The sequence below is a fragment of the Heteronotia binoei genome, chromosome 1, assembly GCF_032191835.1.
Source record: "Heteronotia binoei isolate CCM8104 ecotype False Entrance Well chromosome 1, APGP_CSIRO_Hbin_v1, whole genome shotgun sequence".
NCBI lineage: Eukaryota > Metazoa > Chordata > Lepidosauria > Squamata > Gekkonidae > Heteronotia > Heteronotia binoei.
The window spans coordinates 18,883,292-18,895,275 of NC_083223.1; the positions used below are offsets into that span (position 1 = coordinate 18,883,292).

The window sequence follows — 11,984 nt, forward strand, 5'->3', positions numbered from 1 at the left end:
GTGGGGGAGGAAGGTAAAGGAGATTGTGAGCCGCTCTGAGACTCTTCGGAGTGGAGGGTGGGATATAAATCCAATATCTTCATCTACCTCACAGGGTGTCTGTTGTGGGGGAGGAAGATAAAGGAGATTGTGAGCTGCTCTGAGACTCTTCGGAGTGGAGGGCAGGATATAAATCCAATATCTTCATCTACCTCACAGGGTGTCTGTTGTAGGGGAGGAAGGGAAAGGAGATTGTGAGCTGCTCTGAGACTCTTTGGAGTGGAGGGCGGGATATAAATCCAATATCTTCATCTACCTCACAGGGTGTCTGTTGTAGGGGAGGAAGGGAAAGGAGATTGTGAGCTGCTCTGAGACTCTTTGGAGTGGAGGGCGGGATATAAATCCAATATCTCCATCTACCTCACAGGGTGTCTGTTGTGGGGGAGGAAGGTAAAGGAGATTTTGAGCCGCTCTGAGACTCTTCGGAGTGGAGGGCGGGATATAAATCCAATATCTATCTACTTATTTCTGTTACCTCTGCACTCATAGATAAACAGCGTAAGATTTTACTGTACAGCATACAGTCAAAATTCCTAATTAATTACTAAGAAAACAAGACATTAGCCACTGAAATCTGGAAAGAAATTCTGTTCATCTGAATGCTGGCGCAGAAAGCATGGCATTGAAAGCAGTCACAAGGACACAAGAATCGTCGTGTCGGATCAGACCCAGTGATCCATATAGTGTTGCACAGTGGCCAACCAATTCTTCTAAATGTCTACCAACAGGGCACAGAGGCCAAGGCGTTCACCTGATGTTGCATCCTGGCACTGGTCTTCAAAGGTTTAGTGCCTCTGAATGTGGACATTCCCCTCAGTTGCCTTGGCTAGTAGCCACCGATGGACCTATCTATCAAATCCCGTTTTAGAGCTGTGGCCATCATGACATCCTCTGGCAGCGTATTCCACATTTCATTCATTCTGTGTGCATTCTGCATTTTAATCAACTCCTTTCCATTCAGGCAGCACAGCGCTTGCCTTTTTAGCAGTGCTCCCTCTAAGCTGAATTAGCGTGAGCTAGCTCACAGTTTTTTAACCTCCGGCTCACGTATTTTTCTCTTAGCCGCAGGAAAAATGTCCCCGGAGCCAGCTAATTGATGCAGTAGCTCACAGCTTTAATGCCAGTAGTTCACAAAGTAGAATTTTTGCTCACAAGGCTCTAACTCATAGGCAGCATTGCTTTTCAGTTCACAGCATTTTATTAGGGATTAGTCTTAGGGTAATCAAGAGCCTCGTGGCGCAGAGTGTTAAAGCTGCAGTACTGCAGTCCTAAGCTCTGCTCACGACCTGAGTTCGATCCCCGGAGGAAGCTGGGTTTTTCAGGTAGCTGGCTCGAGGTTGACTTAGCCTTCCATCCTTCCGAGGTTGGTAAAATGAGTACCTAGCTTGCTGGAGGGAAAGTGTCGATGACTGGGGAAGGCAATGGCAAACCACCCCATAAAAAGTCTGCTGTGAAAATGTTATGAAAGCAACGTCACCCCAGAGTTGGAAACGACTGGTGCTTGCACAGGGGACCTTCCCTTTCCCTTAGGGTAATCATATTAGGTCTAACAAGCGTTTAATGCAAAATGCTGATTAGGCAGGAGGTGAGGCAGCTGTTGTTTATCTATATGAATAATTTACATTTACGCTCCAGTGTAGGGGTGTGCATTCAGATCTATCTGAGCTGAAAATATACCTGAAAATTTCCTTATTGGTTTTTGTTGTATTTTGTTGTTTTTATATTTCGGCTTCCCAAGTGTATCCAGATTTTCTCCTGCCATCCAGGAGAGGGCATCTCAGCCAGGATCCACTGCGGGGAGCCAGTTGCTCCCTGCAAGTGCAGTTTAGCTCTGCTTTCTGTTGGAGGTTTTATGGCTTGTATAAAAAGGTAAAGGTCGTCCCCTGTGCAAGCACAAGTCGTTTCTGACTCTGGGGTGATGTCGCATCACGATGTTTCCATGGCAGACTTTTTTTAAAGGGGTAGTTTGCCATTGCCTTCCCCAGTCATCTACACTTTCCCCCCAGCAGGCTGGGTACTCATTTTACCGACCTTGGAAGGATGGAAGGCTGAGTCAACCTGGAGCCAGCTACCTGAACCCAGCTTCCGCTGGGATCAAACTCAGGTCATGAGCAAAGGGCTCCGACTGCAGTACTGCAGCTTTACCACTCTGCGCCACAGGGCTCCTTATGGAATGTGTACTGGCCTGTATATTAAACATTGCTTTATTCATTTTTAACGTACATGTTATTCCTTACATAACAGAACTCTGTTATTGAACACATTTTTGGTGTTTTTCTTAATCTCCTTTTGCACGTATTTATCTAACCTCTCGGGTAGAATTCAGATATAAACAAAAAAACCCCAATATGTCACTCATTCACTCCAGATCCCAGAGGTAAAATACAAGTAATCAAGCAACCGCAGTCTTTCCCAGCTGTTGATACATCATCTCCAGTAACTCGCGAAACTGGCTGCCGCAACAGAAACGTCACTGTGAGACTTGGAAGCGGCTCGCTGAAATCACCACCTCAAATGAATGCCAGGTTAGCGTAGATTTTGTTCTCTGTTTTTTTCTTCTGCATAGTTTTCCTAAAGCGATACATCAGTCTAAGTGAATCTCTAAACAAAACACAATTTGAACGGTCTATTAACATCAGATTAGCTCAGAGGTCCGTGTAATCCATTTAGCCAACCAGCTGTTCTCTGTTCAAGCAGGGAGCAAATGCTTTCCGCTGCCATTACTTGTCTCCCCCTTCACGACTGGTATCCAGCTGCGTGTCACCTGTGAAATGAAGAGTTCCATTGAACCATCAAGGGTAGTAGCTATTGATAGACCTATTCTCTGTGAAACTGTCTGATTCTTTTTAAAGATACCGGCTGTCATCATATGTTGTATGTGTTGAGGGAAGATAAACTTCTGTCTGTTCAGAATCTAATGTATAGATTATTATGGTAGAGGAGGAAGAAAAATTCTCTAGCTTGCCCACACCATGAATAATTGTATAAAGCTGTTCCCCCTTTTTTTTTGTTATCTTCATTCTAAACTAAAAAGGTCACAAATCTTTGAAACTGCCTGGTTGGATACAGGCGACTAACTTTAGAGAGGAGAATTAGCCCTCTCTCTGATTTAGGAGGAAGAAAAGCCAAGTGATCATTTTTTTGCGTTAGGTGGGATGCGAGAAGAATTCACCAGGGCTTGCACTGAGTGAACAAATATGAAACTTGTACCTGTACTAGAGCCCTTTCAAAAATACTTAAGACTTATTACTAGCTGCATCTCATATGCTGTAAATTGGCTCAGTTTTGGAAGTTGTAGTTTAGGAAAGGAAAGGTCCTCTGTGCAAGTACCAGTTGTTTCCGACTCTGGGGTGACGTTGCTTTCACAGTGTTGTCATGGCAGACTTTTTACGAGGTGGTTTGCCATTGCCTTCCCCAGTCATCTACACTTTCCCCCCAGCAAGCTGAGTACTCATTTTACCGACCTCGGAAGGATGGAAGGCTGAGTCAACCTTGGGCTGGCTATCTGAATCCAGCTTCCACCGGAATCAAACTCAGGTCGTGAGCAGAGAGTTCAGACCACAGTACTGCAGTACTGATGCTTTACCACTCTGCGCCACGGTTTAGTTTAGATTGCAGCAATATCTTAAAATGTTCTTTTTATGCCTAAATATTGTTCTTTCTGTGCCCGTTCAGTGTTCCTAGCTAATTTTGCTTATTTGAACATTGGAATCTTGTTAATTTTCTTATTTTTATATCCCGCAGGTTCACTAGCTCTTCCTCTCAGGCTTCATCGAAGATTCCTGAACAGTCCTTAGCGGAATACATTGCTTATTTGGAGGCCATTCAGCAAAGACTAGGGGTGATGATGCCAGGTAATGTACATATATTCTGCTTCTGGTGTTTGGCTTAACTTATGACTCACACTCCTGTATGGATGTAAAGTCTGTTTCCGCTCAGACCGATTTCTCACTAAGCTTGTTCCGGTCTCTGAACCCTATTTCCCCCACTGCTTCTGTCCGATTTCACACAAGCTGCCCCAGGTCTGCAAATTGCCCTGCCTCTTTCCTGAGGCAAGCAAGATCCTCTGAAAACCGGTTTCTGCTTGCTGCGGGAAAGAGGCAGGGCAAGTCACAGCCCCGGGGCAGCTTGTGCGAAATCAGACAGAAGCACCAGAGGGAAAAGGGCTCCGAGATCAGAACAAGCCTAGCAAGAAATCGGTCCAGGTCTCTCAGTTTCTTTCTGTTGTCTGTTTATTGGTCATCAAAGAAATTAATTGAGATTACCTGTAATATTTTATAAAAGAGAATTAAACTACGGAGATGTCATCACATTAACAGAGCAATCCTAAGCAGAATGATGCCCTTCCAGCCCCATGGCCTCCCAAAGACTTGGAGAGAGTCTCAGTCTCTTTAGGATTTGTATTGTGAATGTGCTTCAATTTAATACTCTATATATCCAGTCTTTTAAAATAATCTGTGGAGGTTAGAAAATTGCTTAATTGTCAGTTTGAAGAACTAACTGTAGGCAAGAATCAAGACCCTCCTATTGTTTACGTTTTATTTCCAACTTTTTATTGAACTGGATTGCATTTATTCACAAGACAGAGTCTTGAAAGAACCAGCAGACGATGTACGTAGCATTCCCTCGGAGTGCAGTGGTGTAAATCAACCCACACTGAGTATGATTTGCAAAACAGGAAACTTGATTTAGATCACTTATTTAAATTGGATCTCCTTAGTTGCCGTGATTTAAAAGCATTACTTGAGCACAAGCGCGCCACGTTTTGATCACATTTGGGTTGGATTAGTGTAATGCACTATAAGTGGGACTGCTGTTGAAAACGGTTAAGAAACTTCAGTTGGTCTGTCTACCATGCAGCAGCCAGGATATTGTCAGGGGTGGGCTACAGGGATCTTGTCTGAAAAGGCTGTGCTGCAGCAGCCCATTTGATTGAGTGGTTAAGTGGTTGAGTGGTGTAGTGGTTAAGAGCGTGGGCTCTAATCTGGGAGAACCAGGTTTGATTCCTCACTCGTTCACATGACCTTGGGTCAGTCACAAATTCTCTCAGAGCTGTTCTCTCAAGAGCACTTCTTTTAGAGCTCCCTCAGCCCTACCTGCCTCGCAGGAGGATGTCTGTTATGGGGAGGGGAAGGGAAAAGAGATTGTAAGCCACTCGGAGTGAAGGGTGGGTATAAATCCAGTCTCTTCTGTCTTCTTCCCATTTGTTCTTGGGCACAATTCAAAGTGCTCGTTTTACTTTTAAGACTCTAAACAGCTTGGGACCAGGATACTGGAGGAAGGAATGGCTCCTCCCATACTGTCCAGCCCACCTGTTAAGATAGAATCAAAACTTTCTGGTTTTGCTCCTATGTGAAGAGGTGAGGGAGACCAGAGATACTGCAATCAGAAATATTTTCTCTCTTTAATTACTACAAGGCTTGATAAGGGTGTCTTTTTTTCAAAGCAGGCTTTAACTCAGTATTTTCTAACAGCTTTAATATGCTTATATTCCCATTATGTTGTAACCAGTGTTCCCTCTAAGCTGAGTTAGTGTGAGCTAGCTCACAACTTTTTAGCCTCTGGCTCACACATTTTTGTCTCAGCTCAGGAAAAATGGCCCTAGAGCAAACCAATTTATGCAGTTGCTCACAACTTTAATGCCAGTAGCTCACAAAATAGAATTTTTGCTCACAAGAGTCCACAGCTTAGAGGGAACATGGGTTGTAACTTGGTACTAAAAAATCAGATATAATGTGGCTGATATTTTTAAAACATAAAAAAATCTACTTTAAAGTTTTTAAAAATCTGAATAGAATATATTTAAATTTTTAGCTCCTCAATTGTTATCCCTTCCTGCATTAAATAATGAAATCAAACTACTAGGTGATTATATTAACTTGAATTTATATCCTTTTGGGACTTCTCCAGAACCAGAGAAACCTTAAACATGGCCAGAACTCATCCTGGGTCTTGCTGGAACTGCAGCTCCTGGAACTGGAGACTGTCTCGGTCAACAAACCGCCAACAACAAACCGCCTCACACAAGCCACAAGCCTGCATACTCAGTTGAATAAAATGCTCTGAATATCTGCATGTTAGTTTTACATCCGAGTTTTGTACAAGCTTTTTCTATACTTAAATGTTTTTATACTTTGGGGGTAGTGACTGTTCTGGTTGAAAACAGCGCTTCAGAATTTTATTTGAAATAACACATACTAGCTAAGACCACCCAGTATTGCTGTATCATCAAGGCAGCTGTCATTTGTCTTTTTTACTAAAGAATTTGTAAACAGTTATTAAAAGACTGGTGAGGTTTTTATTTAGTACTACGTTGGTTGTGTCTGTTCCTTATTGATTTCATTAGGTAGCTGCTGTTCTGCTTTCTGTGGAAAAAAACACAAATTTAGCTAAATAAATGAAACTCCTTCGTGCCTTGTACTGCTTCAAGAGGGCAGCCTCAGTTCGTTGTCATGGCTTCTGTGCAGTCCCACATGGGACTTCATCATTGCAGACCTCCCACAGAGAACAGTTTCCAAGCTTTGTAAAGAATATTCAAGGAGTGTTCCCACCTCCCTTCGATCTACAAATATACTGTCTCCCTCTGAGGCGGAGGCCATCTCTGTGGGTTATTCCCATCCATCCTTCAGGGAGGCAGGAAATACTTTTTTCTACTTCCTGTTGGCGCCTTCGGAATGACCCACCTTTCAGTTCTTTTCCTTCCTCTACAGGGAGAGCAGCTTAGATCAGGCCTTGCCTTTATCTAACTCTTAAACTCTAGATTTTTCTTACATATTTTCCCTCATAACTACTTTTATATACTACTTTCACTGTTCTGCCTTATATTCTAACTCATTTTGGTGAAGACTAACAAATCTGCTGCATTCTTCCTCACAGGAAAATGTTCCTCCATGTCCTGTGTATCCTTTCTATATCTTACCATTTTTCTCCTCTGCCTCCCTCCCCCTCTCTCTTCAGAGGCCTACAGAGAATCGATACTTTTTTGCACTTCTGAAGCGCTCCTGCATAATATTTTTTTCTCTCACCAAATGGTGGAGGCAGAACACTCAGAGGCTTTTCTGACTGACAAGGAGTCAGAGGTGTCCGCAGCTGTGATTGCTGCACACCTTTTAGGCGGGGCCGATATGCCTTCGTGGCTTGTTTGTGCCGTCCATCTCGACGGAGCCCAGCAGTCAGCGACACTGGCGGCCAAATGACAGGCCAAGAAGTGCCATCTACTTTCAGGTGGGGCCGATATGCCTTCGTGGCTTGTTTGTGCCGTCCGTCTCGACGGAGCCCAGCAGGCAGCGGCAGTTGAATGACAGGCCAAGAAGCACTGCTTGCTGGTAGAGCATGCCAGTACTTCAGGCTGTCAGTAGCTGGTGGTGGCCATTTTGGAGGCTCAGAGTCTGCATCTACTGCATTCACAAGCCCTCACTTGTTTGATTTCCTCTGTACCAATGCGCCATTTAAACAGGTGCCACATCAACTGGCCCTGGAAATGGCTGACAGTGACAGAGGTGCCTGTTCAGCATACCAGATGGAGCGGGGTCCTCACAGCCGCCTTCCTCAGTGGCAAAGTACTGAATTCTGGGAGTTTCTTTAATCCACATTGGGGTGATGTGAATCTTCTTTAGGAATATGCAAGAGGGGATGGCTTCTTTCTGCCCTAAGACGGCACTTATTTCACAGGGCTCTGATCAACCTCCTCAAACTTCTCAGCCCCTCCTTCTCAGCCTCTACCTGGGTGCCACTAAGGCACCCAGGTAGGCTGTTACCCATACAAAGAGATGGAGAAGCCCTGGAGCAGAACCTAGGTTCTCTGACTCTGTGCCTGACGACTGGGAGGAGGGGGAATCCCTATCAAAGAGGAGGAGGAGGAAATCCAGGTGGCATTCTTAACAAAGGCTATAACAGCCCTTGCATTTCATGCTTACCTTCCACATGCATAGGAGCTTAAGGCTTCTTGTAGAAAGGTTATGGCCATGAGTACTAATGAGTTTTCCCTTTCACACTGTGGCTGAATATTTGAAGGTCACCTCAGGGTGGAATGGGGCAAACCTGACTCAAATGGGCAGTTTCCACATTTGTTTAAATGCTTTATGCTCTGTCTAATGCTGATGAGTTATTACAGGTCTCCCCAGTTGACGGCCCGTGGCAGCATTGCAGTCTACTGGTCTGCTTTCTGAGGATGGTGAGAGCTTCCACTACAGCCTCCATCACATCCAGAGCATCTGGGTCTGCAAGGTTATCCAGGTCTTGTCAGAGAACAGCCACTGCCTCCTTGAAGGCACTAGCAGGAGGCTGAAGGCTGCCTTTTTTCTCGCTGATGCCACCTTAGACAGCTTAATGTTCATTTCTAAGGCCATGACTTCTACCGCAGTGGCTAGGAAGTTGAGTGCTTGGCCTGCAGGATTGCTTCCCAAATCTATAATATCTGCCTGTCCATTCCAGAGCGATAGGATGACCAGCCTGGGGATTCCAGTACTCCTGGGGAGGGGAAGAAATGACGGTGGGAACAGACACAAATGTAACGAAAGGCAGTGTGGGTGCCCGGCCCCCTTCCAGTCTGTCCCATCCCAATGGTGACGGGGTGGGGCCAGGTTGAATTACTCGCCTCCCTCACTGGTGTTATGCAATGCCAGGTCCACAAACAATAAGACCTCAACCCTTCGAGATTTCCTGAGTGAACAGGATATGAACCTGGCATGCATGACTGAGACCTGGGTACGTGATGGGGAGACGGTAGCCCTCTTCCAAGTAGCCCCCCCAGGATACTCAGTCTTTCACCAGTCACGGACCAGCGGGCAGGGGGGAGGAGTGGCACTATTCATAGGGGAGACTTACTCCTTCCGGGCTCTCCCGACTCCAGAGATCGACGGCATTGAATGTGCGGGTTTGAAGTGGGATGTAGGAGAGGGTTTGGCGATCTGGCTGGTGTACCGATCGCTTAACGCACCAACCAGCGCCTTATCGTCCGTGATGGAGGCCGCAACAGGTTGAGCGTTGGAACACCCAAGGCTTTTAATTCTGAGTGATTTCAATGTCCATGCCGATGACGCAAACTCCAATCCGGCAACGGACCTAGTGTCGTCCATGGCTACGCTAGGACTCTCAATTTATAGCTACACCCACACATCAGGCCGGGCACGTGCTGGATTTGATATTTGTGTTGGGGGTTACAGTGACCCGAATTACTGCTGATGCAGTGCCATGGTGGGACCACTATGTCCTGAAGGCCCGTGTGGATGTACCACCCCAAATCTGTTTAGGCGACGAGCGTATTTTAGCTTGCCCGTGGAACCTAACGGACCTAATACAGTTCCAGAGCGAACTGCGGGATCCCTGGCCCCCTGGCGACTCACTTGATGACATGGTTGAGCTATGGCAAAATCGGCTCACCATGGCCATTGATGAGATCGCTCCTCAGCGCCCTCTGCGCCCCCACTCAAAGATGGCACTGAGGTACAACATGGATTTGCGATTGATGAAACGGAGGCTCAGACGACTGGAAAGGCAGTGGCGGCAGATTCACGACGAAGCAACCCGAACATCTTATAGAGAATATATGAGATCCTATGAGATGGCAGTCAAGGCCACAAAGAAAGCTTACTTTGCAGCCAAGATTGCATCCGCGAATTCACACCCGGCCCAATTAGTATTATTCGGACTCTTACAACACTGCCACAAGGCAGACCAAATCATAGGGAACTGGAGATTGGCTGTGAGGCTTTTGCAACATTTTTTGTGGATAAAGTCTCGTTGGTCCTCTGTGACCTCCCTGCCACAATTGAAACAGTATGTGAGCTCGAGGCTCCGTGCCTGTTTTCTGGATTGGCTCTAAATAGTTTTACAACACTTAGCTTGGAGGAAGTTGACAGAATCCTCGCAACTGTACGCCCAACAGCATGCGATTTGGACCCTTGCCCATCCTGGCTGATTAAAGCATGCCGGACGGAGCTTCAGTATCCTGTGCGGGATATTATAAATAGGTCCCTCTTGGATGGGCTTTTTCCAAGGCCTCTCAAAGAGGCGATAGTCCATCCCCTCTTGAAAAAACCAACACTAGATCCGGCCGAATTGGCACACTACCAGCCGGTCTTGAATTAACCCTTTTTGGGTAAAATTATCGAGAGGGCAGTAGCGCTGCAGTTGCAGAGCTTTCTGGAGGACGCTTCCGTCCTAGACCCACACCAGTCCAGCTTTCGCCCAGGCCATGGGACAGAGACGGTGCTGGTCACCTGAGTGGATGATCTCCAGCGACAACTGGATTGAGGCGGGTCAGCAGTACTGTTGTTGTTGGACCTGTCGGCGGCATTTGACATGGTCGACCACCAGTTGCTGGTTCGCCGCCTCGCCGACACGGGGATTCAGGGGTTGGCCTTGCAATGGCTTTCCTCTGTGGTCGGGGACAAAGGGTGGAAATCGGGGGACAATCATCCCAGAGACATCCACTCAATTGTGGGGTGCCTCAGGGGGTGGTGCTCTCCCCGATGCTGTTTAATATCTATATGCGCCCCCTTGCCCAGATTGTCTGGAGTTTTGGACTGGGTTGCCATCAGTAAGCTGATGACACCCAGCTCTATCTGCTTATGGATGGATGGCCCGCCTCTGCCCCAGAAAACCTGGCCCTAGCACTACAAGCCGTGGCAGGGTGGCTCAAGCTGAGTCGTCTGAAGCTGAATCCGACGAAGACGGAAGTCCTTTGTCTGAGCTGCGGTGGCCTGGGAAGGGAAATCCCTCTACCAGCCTTTGATGGGGCGCCACTGATACCGGTGTCCAAAGTCAAAAGCTTGGAAGTGCTACTGGAGCCCAAATTGGCTATGGAGGCCCAGATAGCCACTGCGAGATCCACCTTTTTCCACCTTAGGTGGGCACGACAGTTGGTCCCCTTCCTAAAACACAGCAACTTAGCAACAGTGATTCATGCAACAGTCACCTCGAGACTAGACTACTGTAATGCCCTCTACATAGGGCTGCCCATGTCTCGAATCCGGAAACTGCAGCTGGTGCAGAATGCGGCAGCCAGGCTGCTATTAGGCCTCCCTATGCGGGACCATATACAGCCGGAGCTGCAGAGACTGCACTGGCTGCCAATAATATTCCGGATTCACTACAAGGTGCTGGTCATTACTTTCAAAGCCCTATATGGCCGAGGACCTGTCTACCTTGGGGACTGTCTCTCCCCATATATTCCCCAGAGGGTACTCAGATCTGGATCACAAAACCTATTAGCAATCCCCGGTCCGAGGGAGGCGAGATTGAAGGCTACTAGAGAAAGAGCCTTCTCTATTGCGGCCCCCCACTGGTGGAACCAACTCCCAGAAGATGTGAGAGCCTTGAGGGACCTTGCTCAGTTCCGCAAGGCCTGCAAAACATTATTTCAAATAGCCTTCAACCAAAGTACATAGATGCCCAACGCCACTGAATGTATGGCATGAATTTTAGCACCATAACTGTTGTTTTAAAAAAAATTATATTAATAATTTTAAATTGTTTGAACTGTTTTAACTTTTAAACTGAACTATTATTGTAATTGCTTTTATTGTTCATTGTTCTATTATAATGTTAGCTGCCCTGAGCCTGCCTCGGCAGGGAGGGCGGGATATAAATATGAAAAATAAATAAATAGTGTCCTTTGTGACTGCCTTGATAGATTTCTGATGAAGACACATGACTAGAAACACATTGTTGTCTCAGTACATCCGGCGTTTTGATAGATGGGGAAATCACTCCTTTTGTGCTTAGCTCTCCTTGTCCAGTTTTTGGTCTGTGCCCCCTCCCCCCCCCCGACAAAAGGCAATGTGAGTCCAATCCCATGCAAGCATGGCTGCATGTCCCTTCCAATGGAAGTCAGGTTTTCAACCTTCCTTCTGGTCTGGAGGTATTTTCAAGAAGACTTGTGGACCCCAAATGTCATTGTTCCTGGCTACAACTTAAAATCCACAATCTCCCATTGGAATGAC

General features: G+C 46.4%; 1 protein-coding gene across 1 annotated transcript in view; it reads left to right on the plus strand.

Moving 5' to 3' along the window:
* The window catches only part of PCNT (pericentrin), a 99,171-nt gene extending 92,821 nt beyond the window's left edge, over positions 1 to 6,350 (plus strand). The window contains exons 43-45 of the mRNA XM_060231539.1: positions 2,408 to 2,564; positions 3,784 to 3,893; positions 5,950 to 6,350. Coding sequence (XP_060087522.1) covers positions 2,408 to 2,564; positions 3,784 to 3,893; positions 5,950 to 5,966 — 284 coding nt within the window. The 3' untranslated portion in view covers positions 5,967 to 6,350. The remainder of the gene's footprint in view (positions 1 to 2,407; positions 2,565 to 3,783; positions 3,894 to 5,949) is intronic.
* The last annotated feature ends 5,634 nt before the right edge of the window (positions 6,351 to 11,984 follow it).